The 18,635-nt window shown below is 39.1% G+C and overlaps 1 protein-coding gene across 1 annotated transcript in view; it reads right to left on the bottom strand.

Moving 5' to 3' along the window:
• Window positions 1-18,434, bottom strand: part of LOC138167553 (UDP-GlcNAc:betaGal beta-1,3-N-acetylglucosaminyltransferase 7-like) — a 101,934-nt gene extending 83,500 nt beyond the window's left edge. The window contains 3 exon segments of the mRNA XM_069096533.1: window positions 9,425-9,552; window positions 17,971-18,088; window positions 18,405-18,434. Coding sequence (XP_068952634.1) covers window positions 9,425-9,552; window positions 17,971-18,088; window positions 18,405-18,434 — 276 coding nt within the window.
• Between the last annotated feature and the right edge of the window lie 201 nt (window positions 18,435-18,635).

Raw genomic sequence — 18,635 nt, 5'->3', positions numbered from 1 at the left:
GGAGCAATTTCCCAAAGACAATCCATTCCACTTTGCCTGAAGTCAATCTCTCACTAGTCCACAGTCACTCTTCAGTGATCATGGACCAGCTCTACAGATGGTCCATACAAATGTGTATCATTTGGACAATAGAAACTCTTCATCTCCTTATTATTGGAGATGCTGCTGCTATTATTATTGGCATTGGTTTTGTTGTCTCTGTATGGATAATTAGGCCAAACTATTTGAGTCATTATTAGCACATAAGCTCCTTTCAAGTAAGGTTTGTTTTTTTTCAAATTCTTTATTAACTTCTGATTTATATCATTCATTTTTGCCAGATTTTGAGTTACAAATTTTCTACCCGTTTTTCCCCTACCCACTGCCCCAAAATAGCAATCCCACAGGATATTCTCTCCTCCAATCTGCTCTCTCCCATATTTTCTCCCATACCCCTTTCGACTTTTCCAGTGGATCTCTATGCCCCAGTGCCTATATATCTTATTTCCCAATTACATGTAAAATAGTATTAATAATAGTATATGCATGAATATTTGATTTTAAAACTTTGAATTCCAGATTCATTCCCTTCCTCCCTTGACACCCACCCTTACTGGGAAGATAAGCAGTTCAGTATAGGTTGTACATGTGTGGCTAATGCAAAACAATAACATAGTAGATATATTATAAAAGACTGACTATATTTCCCTCCCTCCTATCCCACCTCCCACTTATTCTATTCTCTACTTTGATCCTGTCCCTTTTCAAAAGTGGGTGCTTCCAACTTCCGTCCCCCTCAGCCTGCCCTCCCTTCCTTCATCACCCCTCTCATCCCCTTTCCCCCTACTCTCCTGGAGGGTGATATATCTGATTTAGTATGTATTTCATTCCCTCCTCAAGCCAAATTCAATGGGAATAAGTTTGACCCATTCCCTTTTGCCTTCCTATTCTTCCCCTCCATTGTAACCATTTTCCCTTGCCTCTTCTATATGAGATAGTTCTGTCTCTCACCATCTCCTCTCATTATATTCCTCTCTGAACTCTTAATTTCACCTTTTAAGTATCATCCCTTCCTCTTAAATTGGTCATGTGCCTTCTATCTATGTATACCTGTAAACATACATACACAATTCACATATGTATTCATATGCCCATATACCCTCATATGTAGACATATATAATTCTATTCCCTTGAACTACTGAGAAAAGTTTCATAAGTTACAATTATTGTTTTTCCATGTAGGAATGTTAATCATTCAATTTTGATAAGTTCCTTATGATTTCTTTTCCCTGTTTACCTTCTCATGCTTCTCTTGCTTCTTGTATCTGAATGTCAGATTTTCTATTCAACTCTGGTTTTTTCGAAAAGAATGCTTGAAGATCCTCTATTTCACTGAATGACCATATTTTCCCCTGAAACATGATACTCAGTTTTGCTGGGTAGGTGACTCTTGGTTTTAATCCCATCTCCTTTGACCTCCGGAATATCATATTCCAAGCCCTTTGATCCCTCAGTGTAGAAGCTGCCAGATCCTGGGTTATCCTGATTGTGTTTCCACAATATTCAAATTGCTTCTTCCTGGCTGCTTGTAATATTCTCTCCTTAATCTGGGAATTCTGGAACCTGGCTATAATATTCCTAGGAGTTTTCTTTTTGGGATCTTTTTCAGGAGGTGATTGGTGGATTCTTTCAACCTCTGTTTTGCCTTCTTCCAAAACATCAGGGCAGTTTTCTTTGAGTAATTTCTGGAGGATGATTTCTAGGTTCTTACTTTGATCATGGCTTTCAGGTAGTCCAATAATTTTTAAATTATCTCTCCTGGATCTATTTTCCAGGTCAGTGGTTTTTCCCATGAGATATTTCACATTGCCTTCTATTCTTTCATCTGTTTGGATCTGTTTTCTTGATTTCTCATAAAGTTATTAGCTTCCATTTGCTCCAGTCTAATTCTTAAGCAATGATTCTCCTCATTGAGCTTTTGAGATTCTTTTTCCATCTGGCAAATACGGCTTTTTAAGGCATTCTTCTCCTCATTACCTTTTTGAGGCTCTTTTGCCATTTGAGTTAGTCTATTTTTCAAGGTGTTATTTTCCTCAGTCAGGCTGTTGACTCTCATTTCATAATTTTCTTGCATTGTTCTCATTTCTCTTCCCAATTTTTCCTCCACTTCTCTTATCTGCTTCTTAAGGTCCTCTATGGCCTGCAACCAGCTCGTATTTTCCTTTGGTGCTGAAATTGTGACTTCACTGTCTTCCTCCTCTTCTGTGCTTTGCTCCTTTCTGTCCCCACAATAGGAATCTAATGTTGGAATCTTCTGTCTACTTTGTTTCCTTTGGCTGGTCGTGTTACCCCTCAGTCACTTGACCCCTGGGCTTTTTGCCACAGTAGGACTCTGCCAGGGGAACTTTTGTCCCAAACACTGGGGTTTTCTCAGCTGCTGGAGGTTTTAGATGTGTGCCCTCTCAAAGGTCTCCACATGCTCTGGCAAGCTGGACACACACCCTAGGACCTCCACCCTAGACTGCAATCCAAATTCAAGAAGGTTAAAGCAAGAGCGATTGCCCCTCAGACTGTTGCTTGGTCCCCCTACACTCTGCAGGACAGGAGCTGAAGCTGCCACATGGCTCTGGCTGGCTGTGCTGGAGTCTCAGCAGCTTCTCACCCGGGGGCAAAAGCCACACACTCCCTCTTACTGGGTCCCAAAGTCTAGACTGCACTGACCTCTCACTCTGTCCTTCGCATGTATGTGTTGCTAAATCTGGAAACAGCCCCAGCTCCTGCTGATCTGGAGTCCCTCTGGAGTACCCCGCCCTGGGGGTAAAGCCTTTGCGTGGGGCTGGGCTCAGCTCCCAGAGCACTGCACTGGCCAATTCCTGCTGGCCTGCCGGGCTGTCCTCAGTGGGAGGTGATCTTCTCTGTATCATTTTGTGGGTTCTGCAGCTCTAAAGTTTGTTTAGAGTCTGCTTTTTACATGGATTGGGGAAGGTGGAAGCCAGAGCCACGGGGAGGTCGTGTTTCTACTCTGCCATCTTGACTCCGCCCTGTAAGGTTGATTTTTATTCTTTGTACTGGTATCCCCAGTACCTAGCACAGTGCATTAATTAATTCATTTATTCAATAAACACTTATTAAGCTCCTACTAGAGGCTAGCCTCAGGGTTGAGGAATCTGTGGTCTCAAGTGCAGCCCTTTGACTGAATCACTGAATCCAAACTTCCCCTTAATAAAAGCAATTGTTCTGTGAAGTTTGGATTCAGTCAATGACCCATACTTGAGGACCTAGAGGGCCACATGTGGCCTTGAGGCTGCAGGTTCCCCACCCCGGGCTAGGCACTGTGCTAAGCTCATTCAATTCCCACCTGAAATTCCACCTTCTGAAAGAAGCTTTTCCCATTTCATACCCTAATGCTAGTGCCTTCCCTCTGTGATCATCCCCAATTTTTATCTTATGAATATCTTATTTGTACATAGTAGATAATATATTGTCTTCAATATTAGATTATAAGCTCCTTGAAGGTAGGGACTATCTTTTGCATCTTTTATATATTGTTTCCTCCGTTCAATTGTGAACTCCTTGAGGATAGATACCTTCTTTCTTGTTTACTTTTACGGTTTTTTTTTTTTTTGACATTATTTGTATTCACAGGCCTTAGCATAGCACCTGATACTTAATAAATGCTTATTGACTGATTAACTGACAGCCTCTGTCATAGTTATTACGTTCTATTCATACAGCTTCATTCATCACCTCTTACCTACATTGTTGCAATGACATCCATATTGGTCCCCCTGCTTCATCTCTCTCAACTCCAATCTATTCTCCACATAACTGTCCAAGTGAAATTCCTCATACACTTTGATATTCTCCAAGTGTTGTCTGTGAACCCATGGAGATCCCTGAAACCCTTTTAAGGAATCTGTGAGGAAGAAATTATTTTCATAATAAAATTAAGATGTTATTTGCCTATTAAATTATCCTCCCTTTTCCAGCTGCATATCTGTGTGATGCCAGATTTCTTGATATACTCCAACAAAAACAGCATATTGAAACAGATTGAATGCAAAAACAGATATGAGGATCCAGCTGTCTTCTTCCATTAAGTTAGACATTAAAGAGATTTTCAAAAATATCTAAAACAATACCAATCTTCCTATTATTTTTCTTTTTCTGGAAAATGTATTTATTTTTTCATAAAAATATATTACTTATATTAACATATAATAGTTTTACTTCTGTCATTTTTAAATTAGCAAAAGTGTTTTTGATATTATAACATATAATAGTTTTACTTCTGTCATTTTTAAATTAGCAAAAGTGTTTTTGATATTATCAGTTTTAATTTCTAACATGGTAAATATTGATAAATATAATTCACATAAACAACATTTTTTATGGTATTCATGATTTTTAATAGTATAAAAAGTGTCCTGAAAAATGTTGTCCACATCCAGAGAAAGAACTATGGAGTCTGAATGTCAATCGAAGCATACTATTTTCTCTTTTTTTTTCTTTCTTGTGGTTTTTCTTTTTTGTTCTGATTCTTCTTTCATACCATGACTAATGTGGAAATATGTTTAATATAATTGTACATGTATTACCTATATCAGATTGCTGTCTTGTTGGGGGAGGATGGAACGAGGGTGGAAGAAAAAAAACTAGGACTCAAAATCTTATAAAAGTGAATGTTGGAAAGTAAAAAATAAAATAAACTTAAAAAACAAACAAACAAAACAAAATGGTCCTGAGACCAAAATGTTTGAGAATCGTTGTCCTAAAGCAATGGACTGATGATGCCATTGCTTTGCTCGCAAAACTGCAGTGCATCCCTATTGTCTATATAGGGTAAAAGAACAATAGGCCTTAGAGTTCAAAGCCCTGGTTCCAAACTATCACCCCTCCATGAACTCAAAGCAACCTACTTGCTGTTATTCATGTACAATGTTCCATCCCTTATCTCCCTGTCTTTTTATAGACTCTCTCCTCAGTGGAATCTGCTCCCTCCTCATTCTCTTCTCTAAGAAGTCACAACTTCCTTCAAAGTTCAATTCAAGGGCTGCCTTCTACATGAGGCCTTTCCAACCTCTTCACTACATTACCCCCATGCCTGTCAATGTTTGTATTTACCTGTATATATTTTGTATATACTCTGTATTGACCTAGATGCATCTGTTGCTTTTCCCCATTAAAAAAAAAAAGCTCCTTGAAGGTAAGAGTTGTTCTATTTTTATCCTCTAGCACCTGATATGATGTCTGCCATGCAAAAAGTGCTTACTAAATGCTTATTGATTGATTTCTTCCACTACATTCCAAGTTCTATAGTGAGGCTGAACTTTTCAGTGACTATGGATTGGCCTCATTTAGCAGGGAATACAGTGTTCTCGGGCTTGATGTAACCAGCACAATGTCATCTGCAGTCCAGAAAATCTTGAGGACCTCACTATCTCTAGAGGATATTGTAGAAAGAGATGAAAGTGATAATAATGGATAGAAAATCAGAACAAACATTTAAACTGAAATATCTTTTCTTTATTACCAGCTTACCTTATTATATTTAGAAATGGTATCCCAAAGCAGTATGGAAGCAAATGTTATTTGGGTTCCTGAAAAACAACTAAAATTGAAGTGAAGGGAGCCATTTTATGCTAAAGGGAAATGGAGAATAGATAAAGATATTGTGACTATGCCTGGATAATAGTGGATATTAAAAGCCTAAATAACCTGAGAAAGTTAATATAGATTAAATGTGATTTACTTGTGTAAGGAATTGTCCCTTTAGACTTTAACAAAGTTGCGTATCATAAGAAATAAAGATGGACACAATGATGACCTTTCATAGTAAATGAAGAGTATTCCACCTAGTCCTGGGCCTCAGGTCCACTTTTACAAATACCATGTCATTTTATTCTTGCCAAAACTTTTTGAGGTAAATGCTGTTATTATCCCCATTTTATATATGAGGAAACTGAGGCAGGTAGAGTCTAAGTGCTTTGTCAAGGGTCACACAGCTAGTATGTGTCTGAAGCCAGATTTTAAAAATACTGTTTGTTATATGGCATGGCTCTCTGGGAAAAGGAGGGGAAGGGATACTGGTAGGAAACTATGGACATGTAAAAAAACAAAAATCATCATTAAAAACTTACTATTTTTTTAAAAAGAAAAGACCAACAGGAAAAGTGGAGTTGATCTCAGGGCACAACATGCCTCAATTCAGATTTTCTTCAGTCATTCATTTGCATGGACCTAACTGCAATTTAGTTCTAGGATATCAGGGCAGTTTTATTTAATAAATTTTTTAAATGTGCTGTCGAGGCTCTTTTTCTTTTGTTTTTAAAGCAATTGGGGTTAAGTAACTTGCTCAAGGTTACACGGCAGTTATTTTGTGTAGGTGTTAAGTATCTGAGGCCGGAACCAATCCCAGGTCTCCAGACTCTGGGGCTGGTGCTCTTACTCACTATGCCACCTGGCCGCCCCTCTAGGCTCTTTTTTATCATGGCTTTCAAGTAGTCCAATAATTGTGGAATTATCTCAACTAAATATATTTTCCAGGTAAGTTCTTTTTCTGATGATATATTTCATGTTTTCCTCTACTTTTTCATTTTGATTTGATTGTATTGTTTCTTGATGTCTCATGAAGTCATTAGTCTCCATTTGCCCAGTTCTAATTTTGAGGAATTATTCTTCAGGGACCATTTGTACCTTCTTTGCTATTTGTCCAGTTCTACTTTTGAAGGAGTTCTTTTCCTCAGTGAATTTTCATGCCTCTTTTACCAGTAAGGCAATTCTGGTTTTGTAAGTTGTTTCCTTCACTTTTCATGACTCTTTTATCAATCTTTTAATTCCTTTCATAATTTTCTTGCAGCACTCTCATTTATTTTCCCAGTTTTTCCTCTACCACTCATCTAGAATTGAGTACAATTAATATTTTCCCTCAAGGCTTTGCTTAAAGCTGTTTTGACATCATTGTCTCCTTCTGAGTTTATGTCTTGGTCTGCCACCACAGTAGATTTTTATGATTAAGTCCTTTGTGGTTTTTTTTGCTCATATTCAGCTTTTTTTCTTGACTTTGAACTTTCTGTTGGGCTCTGCTCCCCTGGGAGTGGGGAGAGACTATCCTAAGCTTAGGGCTTTTTCACATGACTGTTTTTAGAGCTAGTTCTGGAGGTCTAAAAACTTTCAGCATTTCTACTATGGTATGATCTAAGGAAAGACATGGTCACTTTCCTGATGTACCCTCTGGTTTTTACTCAAGAAGACTCCTGGGTCCACTGTACCCACAGGCACCTCTTGACCCTGGGACTGTACTGGTGCTCTTCTCTGCCTTGGAACTGTGACCCAGCATTATGTATGAGCAATAGAATTTCCAATCAGCCCTAGGTGTACCAGCAAAGGATCTCTTTCTGACTAGTTTACTGAATTCCTCACCATCTCTGAGCTGAGAGCTCCTGAAATTGCTTCTGTTGCTGCCACTCACAGCTGCCTTCAAGGCCTGATGCCAATGTTGCCATGGCATGGGCTGTGGGCAAGCCCCTACCCAGGTGTAAAGATCTTTCCTGCCAATTGTCTTCAGCTAGAAAAAAATGTGTCCCTCTGACCTTTTGTTGATTCTGCTGCTTTAAAAGTTGATTTAAGGCATTATTTTAGTGATTTGGAGGGGAATGTTGGGAGAGTTCAGCTGCGTTGCTTCCTGTGCTCCACCATTTTGACAACCATTTTGCCTCTTTGACAACCTTTGAAGACACAAATACTGAAGAAGAGAAGGGAGAATTTCCCAAAGAGATGACTATCCCCAAACAGTGAGATATATATATATATATGTATATATATATATACATATACATATATGTATATGTGTGTGTATATATATTATACATATATATATTTCTAAAGATGGCTATAGAAGATGGAGAAAAGTCAAGTAAGGCATACATCAACTGTAATATGCCTTGCCTCTTGCCTGTATCTTGTCTGCATCACTGTCTTCATAGTTAACAGTATTTGAAGAGTAATATTTAAATAAATTGAGGTTAGGAATGAATGTTCAAGATGACAAAAAGGATGTGTATAAATATCATCTCATTTTATCCTCACTAAAACTCTGTGAGACAGGTGCTATTGTTATCTCCACTTTACAGATGATGAAACTGAGGCAGGCTGTGTTTCAAAGGCAAATGCCTAGGGTCAGAGTGCTAAACTCAGGAAAATGAGTGCTCCTGACTCCAAGCCCAGTGCTCTAGCTGTACCAGGGGACCTTAGAGGCTGCTTATTCCAACCCCTTTATTTTATAGATGAGGAAAGTGAGGCCCAGAGACACCAGTGTAGTGACTTGCACAAGGTAATGCAGGCAATAAATGGCAGAGCTAGGATCTGAACCCAGTACTCTTTTTAGTACATGGAGATTCTACTTCTAAATTCTAACTTTAAGCTCTCTGACTTTTATGTAAGGAGAATGTAAGAAATATCAATTCATTTCAGTAGGCATTTATTACATACCTACTCTGTGCCAACCACTGAAAAGGTACTGGGATACAAAGCCATGAATGAAATAGTCTGTGCCCTTAAAAGACTTAGAATCTATTGGCAAAAACATTTACAAAAATCAGTGAGTCTAAAATATATGCCAAGTAAAGACAAAATGTGGCCACTAGGTGGTACAGTGGATACAGTACTGGGGCCTTGAGTCAGGAAGACATGAATTCAAATCCAGCCTCAGACACTTACTAGCTGTATGACTGTGGGCAAGTCACTTAACCCTGTTTGCCTCAGTTTCCTCATCTGCAAAATAAGCTGGAGAAGGAAATAGAAAATTACCTTAATATCTTTGCCAAGAAAACCCCAAGTGGGGTCATGAAGTGTTGGACACAACTGAAAGAATCAAACAACAATGAAAGACAAAATGACTTCAGAAGATGGAGAAATGCTAAACACTTGGAGGGAGATTAGAGGGAGTTGGGAGAACTGTCTTCAGGCACCTGAAAGATTGTCATGAGAAAGAAGGATGAGGCTTTTTTCTGAGCTCCTGGGGGCATAGATTTAGATCTGGAAGAGACCTTTGAGGCCATCAAGTCCAACCCCCCCTATTTCACAGTTCCTTCCAATTGTAGTCTCATTTATTCATTCCCTGTGTGCTACCTGTCCTGGAGTCCTTGCATCTGACCAGTCCAGAGACTCACCACCAAAATAAGACCTAGAGAAAATGCTTCACCTCCCACTTGTTCCTTCCTTCTAAGACAATGGAGAGTAACCAGATGACCACGGATATGGGGCTGACAGGGAGGTCTGATGCCATCCAGTTCACCTTTTTTTTTTTTTTCAAGATGAGGAAACTGAGACACACAGATGTTTAGACAGGAAGTCAGAGTCACAAAAGTAGTAACTGTCAGAGATAGGATTTGAACCCAAGGCTTCTGTGGCCTCCTCCTTTCTTCTCATCAGGGTGTTGTCTACCATGGTGATTATCATGGAATCTTCCTTAGCTTTGTGAGAAGCATGAAAGGTTCCATCATCCTCAGAAGGTGTCCGAAGAGAAGACTCTCCTATGGCCATTGGATGGCTTAGTGGGTAGAGCACTGGACCTAAAGTCAAGAAGACCAATTTAAAACTTATGGAAGTGAATGTTGTAAATTAAAAACACCTAATTTAATTTTTAAAAATCAGCACAAGGAGAAAAAAGTGAAAAGAACCCAGAAAAAAAAAGACTAAAGGGCAAACATTACCAGTTCCTTTTGACTCTTCTAGAATTGCTAAATCAATCTCCAGGGTAATTTGCATGACATTTGGTACTAGAAAGGAATTTACATACTCAGTTGTAAATATTAAGCAGGCTGGATGGGGTTTGTACCAACTGAGGGGAATAATGTTGTTAAAGATAAAAAAAAAATAAAGTCAAGAAGACCTGAGTTCAAATCCAGTCTTAGGTACTTATACTTACTTGCTGTGTGACCCTCAGCAAGTCACTTAATCGCTACCTGCCTCAGTTCCCTGTGCTGTAAAATGGCGATAATGGTACCTACTTCCCAGGGGTTGTGAGTCTCAAATGAAGCATTATTTGTAAAAGTACTTAACATTATTCCTGGCACATAGGAGGTACTTTACAGATGTGTGTTCCCTCCTTTTCTTTCCACATACTAGAGAGCTGGAACCACTTGGAAAATCTTCCACTCTTCCTTCTCCATACCACATTTTTGTACTTGCAACTTTCTAGCTTCACAGGAAAATCTATGGATTTTGCTCACCAGCTCCCTCACCAGCTCTCATTCATCGTCTTCTACTCTCCTGGGAACTTTTCTATTTATATTAAAATGTGACTTTTTCCTTTGCTAAAAGATTTATTTTTTCATCCTGGAGAAATCTTTTAAAATAACTAGGTGGTAGTTTTATTGACTATAAAGTACTCAATTGTGTACATGCTAATCATCACCTTTCATGGAACATTGAAAAGAGGAAAAAAACATGAGGATAAAGAGTAGCTCATGAAAGGGGGTATAGAAGTTGAAAGTATAACTTTGTAGAGAAACCATCTTGTATTTTTACTTCTTAAAACAGTTCTTCTTGAAATGTTCTTAAAATATTCTTTGATGTAAAAATGTTCCTTTTTCTAGTTCTAGATATGCCCATTTTGACAAAGCCTTAGATTTCATTGGTGTAGGGGATTTATGGAGCAAAAACTCCCTGCTCAGATGAAGATTATAGATCTGAAGCTAGAAAGGACCTTAGTAATGCTAAAGTCCAGCATCTTTGTTTTAGAAGAGAACAAAGTCCAAGGAGGTTATATGACTTGTCCAAGGTCACACAAATGACAAATGTTACAGTTTGGATTTTAATCCATGTACTCTGAATCTGGAACCACTGTCCTTTCCATTGTGTGACATCGGCTCTTCTTATCAGTAAGTCATCTGTAACTCAGAAGCTTTTAGTGTCACCTTGGGGACTGAGAGGTTGTCTTTTTCTCTTTGTCACACACATACTATATGTTACAGGTTGGATTTGAATGCAGGTCTTTGTGACCTCAACCCCGATCTGCCATCCATTTCAGAAATATGACTAACCTCCATTAAAATTGAAAAATGTAGTCTAACTTCTTTAAAAAAAATAGTTCTCTATCTCCCTCCCTCCCATGCTGAACTCAATGTGACAAACCTTTTCATGTGGGTGCAATCATTTGGGATTTTTTATCAGCAATGGCATTATGTGTGAACTTGAATTCCCAAAGGGCGTGCCAGTGTTGTTCAAGCACCAAGAGGTTTCTAAAGAACGGAAAAGATTTTAAATATGGGCCACACATTAGACCCAGTATGCTTCCTGAGGACCAGCCCCGCTAAATATGGAGAAGTTCATCACTAATCGTTCAACCCCTTGGTGACCTAGCTTCTTTGGCTATGGTGATCAGCGAAACAAAGAAAAACAATAAAAAATGGTCTTCATTCTCTGGTGGCCTCCATCACTCATTTTAAGAACACCTAAAAATTAAACTTGACTACTGATATTAAAAATGCGAGGCCCTTGCAAGGGTGCATTGCAGCCACATCAACATGGCCCATGAGAAGCAATTGTTAAATTTTCAGTGTCAGTGTTACACCTCAGAAATTGGCAAAGACTACAAATCAAGGCTTAATTTAAGAAAGGCTTAAGAAAGTGTAATGGTAGGGGAATTTGAAGACCTTCCCTGCTTTGAAAATAAACTCTGCCCCCTAATAGGCTGAATGTGGTCACATGGAGCCTGTGGCCTATATCTTGTTACTTTGTGATTGGGCAGTGGGTCATGAGGGTTATGATGTTCTCTGACCCAGGAGAAGGCTATATATACCTCTGAGGTGAGGTTTTGACTTGGGACTCCCTTTGGGAAGCGTTGTGTGATTTGGCCAGATGAGAATCTGGGCAGCCCCTGGCTTTGAAAACCCAGATATTGGCGTTTCTCTTGTTGGTAACTAACTGTATGGATGTGATGGTCAGACAACTAGAAGCCCTGTCTGTTGGTCTGCTGAATTGTGTTATTTTCTCTGTCTATATTTTTGTCAGCTTATAACTTCTGTTTGTATTTTCTCTGAACTTCATAGTGCTGAATTTTCCCCCTGAACTAGGTAAATTATATACATACATACATATATATGTGTGTGTGTATATATATATATTTCAATTAAAGTAAGATTGTTAACCCCTTTTGAGTTGTTTTCCTTTAGAAAAGAAGATAAAAGAACCTGTGCTATCAGCCATCCTGGGTATGCTAGGGTGCTTGCTACTACAGAAAGTAATAGAGAAAATGTTAATAATGCAGGTTAAACCAAAAAGTATGTTGTGTGTACATTTTTTTCCCTAGAGAGCCATTTATTAGACATTTACCAGTACATCCCTGGTCCCTTATCCAATGATTGATGGGTAAATATGCTGCAATTAGGGACTCAAATACTATAAATCTTGACATTTTGCCACAAATGAAACCAGAATAAAGGAGTCACAGCTAAATGGAATCATATCGTCATAAGTACCCTTCAAACAGGAAAAGAAAGGAGTTAGTAGCATAAATCCCAAAGCAGAAAGACACATTATTTCATGAGATATTTGCTAAACTGATATTGCAATAAAGATCAGTATTTACAAAAAGATCACTAAAAATAATTTCAGATCATCATTCAGAAAGCATTTCTTTATCAAGTACCTAATATCTACCAGGCACCGAGAACAAACAGGTTGCTGAGGTTGTAGAGACAGAGAAATTCCATAATCACTCAATAAAATATTGCCTTCTGTATAATTCACATATATTTTTACACTTCAGTATAAATGTGGGAATAGATGAGAGTGGCAAAAATTTGTTGGGAAATTCAGATTAGGAATAATGAATAGCTGAGGCCAAAGAGTTGTGTATCACACTATGACTTTATACCGAGACGTCATGAAAACTGTCTTCAGAAAAAGAAATGGACAGTGCTGGAGGAGGTAAGCACTAAATAAGATAGGAGAAGAAAAGGACTTTATTTTAACAGGCAGGAAAGGAACATAACATTCCTTATGTTGAAGTTGTTCCTGAATCAGCTATCTGTACAATAACATTCACTGATTTAGTAGAACATAGAACAAAATCAACATAAAGCCCAGAGAAAGAATAAAAATGATAAAATGTTATGAGATATACTTAAGACACCTGTAATGCAATATGGCATGTATAACATACTTTACAATATTTTATGTAGTATGAACTTGACAACTAATAGGACCTCTTCCAGTAAGAGAGTGTTCAGCTCCATTGCTGATCGCAGGGGTTTAAGTACTAGCAATTAGGGTCCAGAGCCTCAGCATTTGCCACAGTCTAAAGGTGGGACTATGGAGCTTTGGTCTTCCATCTCCTACAAGAAAAAGTATTGCTTCTTCATATAGATTGTGAGTTGCTTATATTTTTTACCTTGTCCAAGATCTGTGTGTCAGATGCCAAACTTAGCAGTGCTTGAGACTGGATATGTGAAAACATGTTCCTGTATTCCCGGGTTCAGGATGAAAGGGGGACCTCTAGTTAGGTGCCTAATTTATGAATGTAGAGGTTATATTAAGGAGCAGGTGGGCAAAGAAGTAGGGGAAGAGAAGATGGAATCCTGAAATTCGATGGTAATCATTAACAAAGACCTACAGATACATACCAAATTTTAAAAAATAAGACAAACAAAAATAAGAATATATGAAATATATACAGATTCCTCAATCTAATGTATTTCTCTCTAATATAAATCACATAGATAATAAAGCATATGTGTTCAGAAAGTATCCTGGTACAATATCAGGAAACTCATTTATTTATTTATTTGCTTTTTGGATGGTGGAAGGTAGGGCAATTTGGGGTTAAATGACTTGCCCAAGGTCATATGGCTAATTTTGTGTTAAGTGTCTGAGGCCAGATTTGAACTTACGTCCTCCTGACTATAGGGCCAGTGCTCTATTCACTGCATCACCTAGCTGCCCCAAGTAAACTAATTTACTTCTAAGTAGCTCCAAGTAAACAAGTATTTTGAATTTAGACTCTCTCTAACTTCAGGCAAAACATCTTATAAGCAACAAAATAGGCAGTCACAGGGATTTTTAGACATTTTCTCTGACTTGGTCAGAGGAGAGAGGAGTATTGCTTGCTGGTGCTTCCCTCAGAACAATGAAAGGTATCTCTTCCTTAAAAATCAAAATCCAAGAATGCACAGATACAACACATACAGGAGGACTATTGACTAGAAAATGGAGTTCTGGCCTGGGCAAACAAAGGCATTGAGAGTAGAGCCATATTGCATTACAGTGTCATTTCTTCATTGGCAATGTTTCCCAGAGGGAGTGGTGTTAAGTGTGTGTGGGGGCGGTGAGGAGGAGGTTGTGGTGTCATAGCCTGAGAAGGCAGAGGGAGTTTAAGGGAGGAGGGAAAATGTAAGGGGGTGGAGTTTTCATGTGGCAGTGAGGATGTTAAGATGCCCACACTAGGTAGGTCCTGGTGCCTTGATGAATGACTCAGTGAGCATAAAGAACAGAAATGATGTCACTACTTAATGCCTAACTTGAAACAGATAGTAGCAGAGACTCTCATATTCCAAAAATTGTGCCTGGAATAGGTAGAATAGCAGTGGGGAACCGGCAACCTTGAAGACACACAAGAGCACCTAGGCTCTTGGTTGTGGTCTTGTGACTGAGTCCAAGTTTCACATAACAAATCCTTTTATTAAGGGGATTTGTTCTGTGAAGTTTAGATTCATTCAACATGCTGCACTTGAGGACCTAGAGGGCCACACATGGCCTTGAGGCTGCAGGTTCCCCACCCCTGATCTAGAATCACAACCTAAAAATCTAGAAGGATGAATGATTTCTGAGTAGCACATTTTAATTTCTAGGGAAAGAAGACTACAACTTTCTTGGTAAATTCTGATCTCTATTCTAATCTCTTTTAACAAGGCATTAAAGAGATGACCATGAAATGTCAAAAATCAGGCAGTGTTCTGGTGACTGTCCTATAATTCAATATTCATCAATATTAAGAAGACTAAAGGGATTCTCCTACCTTTGAACATTATCTTCCAGTACCAAGGCCATCCTCTGAAATGCTTTTCTCTCTTAGGCATATAAATAACACTCCTAAATGTGGATCTACCAATACTGTGCAGTTTGGGGCTTGCTTTGAATCTGAGAGAACAGACCTATCTCAGGTTGGATGTTAGATGTTTGTTATAGCCAGATATTTTAGGCCATCTCCATCCCATGACTCAAAATCCCTCTTAACTTTCTTTCCAATAGAACGAATACATTTCCTGTATAAAAAAAAAAGAGTTCAACCTAATAGCCAAAATGTTAGGTAGGTTGAATAAATCATGGAGGGGTGGGTATGGAGGGATATGGAGTCTGAGTTGATGCAAGGCTAAAAATTTTGGTTTTAATAAGCAATAGTGATAAAAATGAATGTTATTGAGATACTAAGAGAACTTGGCAGTGATCGAAAGGATAGAATATTGATAGAAGCAAGGGACAAGGTTGTTGTTGTCCACTCATTTCAGTTGTGTCTGACTCTTCGTGACTCCATTTGGAGTTTTCTCCAGCTCACTTTATAGATGAGGAAACTGAGGCAAACAGGGTTAAGTGACTTGCCCAGGGTCACCTAGCTAATAAGTATCTGAGGCGGGATTTGAACTCAGAAAGAGTCTTCCTGACTCCAGGTCTAGCATTGTATCCACTGAGCTGCCTAGCTGCCTTTCTTTCCTTCTATCCCACCCTTAAAAATTGGGAGTGAAGACACCCAGAAATAACTGGCCATGTAACCTTGAGCAAGTTACTTAACCCCAATTGCTTTAAAAAAAAATTGGGAGTGAAGGAGACAGATAGCTACCTAAGGGAAAGAGAGGAGGATGGCTGAAGTGGTAATGCAGAGGATGGTCAAAGAACTAGAACTGTAAGGGAAGCTAGAGGCTAGATGATCCAGCCCTTTAAATGTACAACTGAAAACAATGATCCCCGGGGAGGTTGAGGAACACAAAGGTGATAAGAATTAGAGGCAGAATTTTCATCCAGATCATCTGAATCCAGAGGCAATGCTCTTTCCATGGTATCATGCTACCTATTATTGGGGGTTTTCAGAGGGATTTCAGAGGGAGAATTCATAGGACCTTTGCTCATTAATTCAACAACAGCTCTTTAGCCCCAGTTATGCATAGATACAACATTTACCTCCCTGGGGGAGATAAAAAGATACTTAAGATATTGTCCTGTCCCCACAGAACATAGAATTTAGCATGGGGAACATGAAACCATGCAAATATATATTATATCAACCCTATTCTGCAGACTAAGGAGTCCTTGGGAGGAATGGAGTCAGAAACAGCAACAGCAACAACCACTTACTTCTAAAGACTTTACTTTTCATGTCCTTCTCATCACCAACACTGTCTTCTGTTAACCCAAATGCAATAAAACCCCATGGATGCACCCTCACAGCAAACATTGATATTTAATAGACTATGTCATTGTAAGAAGAAAAAACAGACAGACGTGAGAGTGGCAAAGGTGATGTGTGGCAAAGAGTGCTAGACCAATCATAGGCCTGTCCTCTGCCAAGCTCAACATTAAGCATTCAACAAAACTGATAGCCCTGGGGCGGCCAGGTGGCTCAGCGAGTAAGAGCACCAGCTCCAGTGTCAGGATGACCTGGGGATCAAATCTGGGCTCAGATACTTAGCACCACACCCAGAAATAACTGAGTGTAACCTTGAGCAAGTTATTTAACCCCGATTGCTTAAATAAAAAAAAAATTTTTTTAAACTGATAGACCTAAGGCTAGACAGCTATCAGAAGAATTATTGTCAACAGATTAGAGCCTTCTTTGTTTGTGAACAGTTTGTTGCTAAATTGGAGAGAAAATTGAGCCAAAACACAATTGGCAACAGTGGAGCAGAAAAGGAGAGGGCAGCTTTCAGAGATTTGAGGCCCAGCACTATGTTTGCTGATCTGGGCCAGAACTCTTGCAAGCAACAAGATCAGTTTGGTGAAAACGATGGAGAAATTCAGAAGCTGCTAAACAAAACAAACAAACAAACAAAAAAGGCAACTCCACAGAGTTTACTAAAAGATAGTTCATCTGTTTCTAAAAAGGCAGTGTTTAACTCCATCAAAAGTCAAGTTCAAGTGAAGCCTAGAGAGATGCAGGATTCTTGGCTCAGTAAGATGGCAGATGAATCCAGTTTTATCCTGTTAGTAACAATCCAAAGTGCTTTTATGGTGCCCTGAAGGTTATTTATGGGCCAAAGATCTATGGTGCAACTACTCAGTGCTGATGGAGCCACAATGATTAGTGAGGACACAGTCCTAGAGAGATGGAGTGCATACTTCCATAGTGTTCTCAAAAGACCATCATTAACCAATGCTGAAGCCATTGACCATATACTTCACGTTGAAGTCAGTACCTCTCTAGCCAAACTTCCAACAGAAGAAGTTTTGAATGTTGTTAGGCTCCTCTAAGCACTTGGTGCTGATTCTATTCCAGCTAAGATTTACGAGTAGGGGTTTCACTTTTGATACATAAGCTGATAGAAATTTTCTGGATTATATGATGAGAGGAGGTTATCCCCCTATAATTCAAGGGCTCCTCCACTGTCCATCTCCATAAAAGTAAAGGAAGTAGATTGTCCTGTGAAAATCATGGGGTGGGGGTGTCTCTCTCTCTCTCTCTCTCTCTCTCTTAGTCTTTGCCAGCAAGATTCATGCCAGAGTCCTTCTTAGACTGATCTTTCATCTGGAAGATAGTCATCTACTGAGATCCAGTGTGGGTTCAGAAGGGGCTGAGGAATGGCTGATATGATGCTTGCTGTCTGGCATCTCCAGGAGAAAAGCCAGGAGCAAAACAGAGGTTTATATACAACATTTGTCAATCTGATCAAGGCCTTTGATACTATCAATCATGAGGGCTTATGAATGATCATAGCAAAATTTGGTTACCCATAGAAGCTCTTCAGTAGTATACATCAGTTACATGACAACATGCTTACATGGCTTCTGGATAATGAATGATGCTCTCGTGCTTTCCTGGTCACCAGTGGAGTGAAACGAATGTGTGCTTGCTCCCATGCTTTTTAGCATGAAGTTTTCGGTGATGTTGTTGGATGCCTTCAACAAGCACAAAATTGGCATAAAGATCAACTACTCCACTTACGGTAAATTATTTAATTTAAAAAGGCTACAAGCCAAGACTAAAGTGGAGGGTGAGTTGGTGCACATCTTTTTGTTCACAGATAATTGTGCACTCAGTGTGACCTCTGAGGCTGAGATGCAACAGAGTATGGATTGGTTTTCTACCACATGTGTTAATTTTGGCTTCACACCTAATATCAAGAAAACAGAGGTTCTCCACCAGCCAACACTATACTATCCAGTGGCTACAGTAAATGGAGAACTTTTTAATTCTGTGGGTAAGTTCACTTACCTTGGCAGTATTCTTCCCAGGGATGTCCATGTAGATGATGTGGGTATGATAGAAAGTGTGGGAGAGAAATATTGAACTGACTACTAAATAAAAGGTCTACAGAGCCATTGTGCTGACCTGATTATTGTATGCCTATGAAACCTAGACAATTTACCAGCACCATGCCAGGAAACTACACAACTTCCATTTGAATTCTTAGGAACATACTGACAATCACCTGGCAAGATAAGG

This window comes from Petaurus breviceps, unplaced genomic scaffold (assembly GCF_028583685.1).
Source record: "Petaurus breviceps papuanus isolate PSGF00001 unplaced genomic scaffold, PetGlider_PUasm1.0 229, whole genome shotgun sequence".
In the NCBI taxonomy this organism is placed as follows: domain Eukaryota; kingdom Metazoa; phylum Chordata; class Mammalia; order Diprotodontia; family Petauridae; genus Petaurus; species Petaurus breviceps.
The sequence above is the reverse complement of the archived record's forward strand: the minus strand, read 5'-3'. Positions and strand labels throughout refer to the sequence as shown.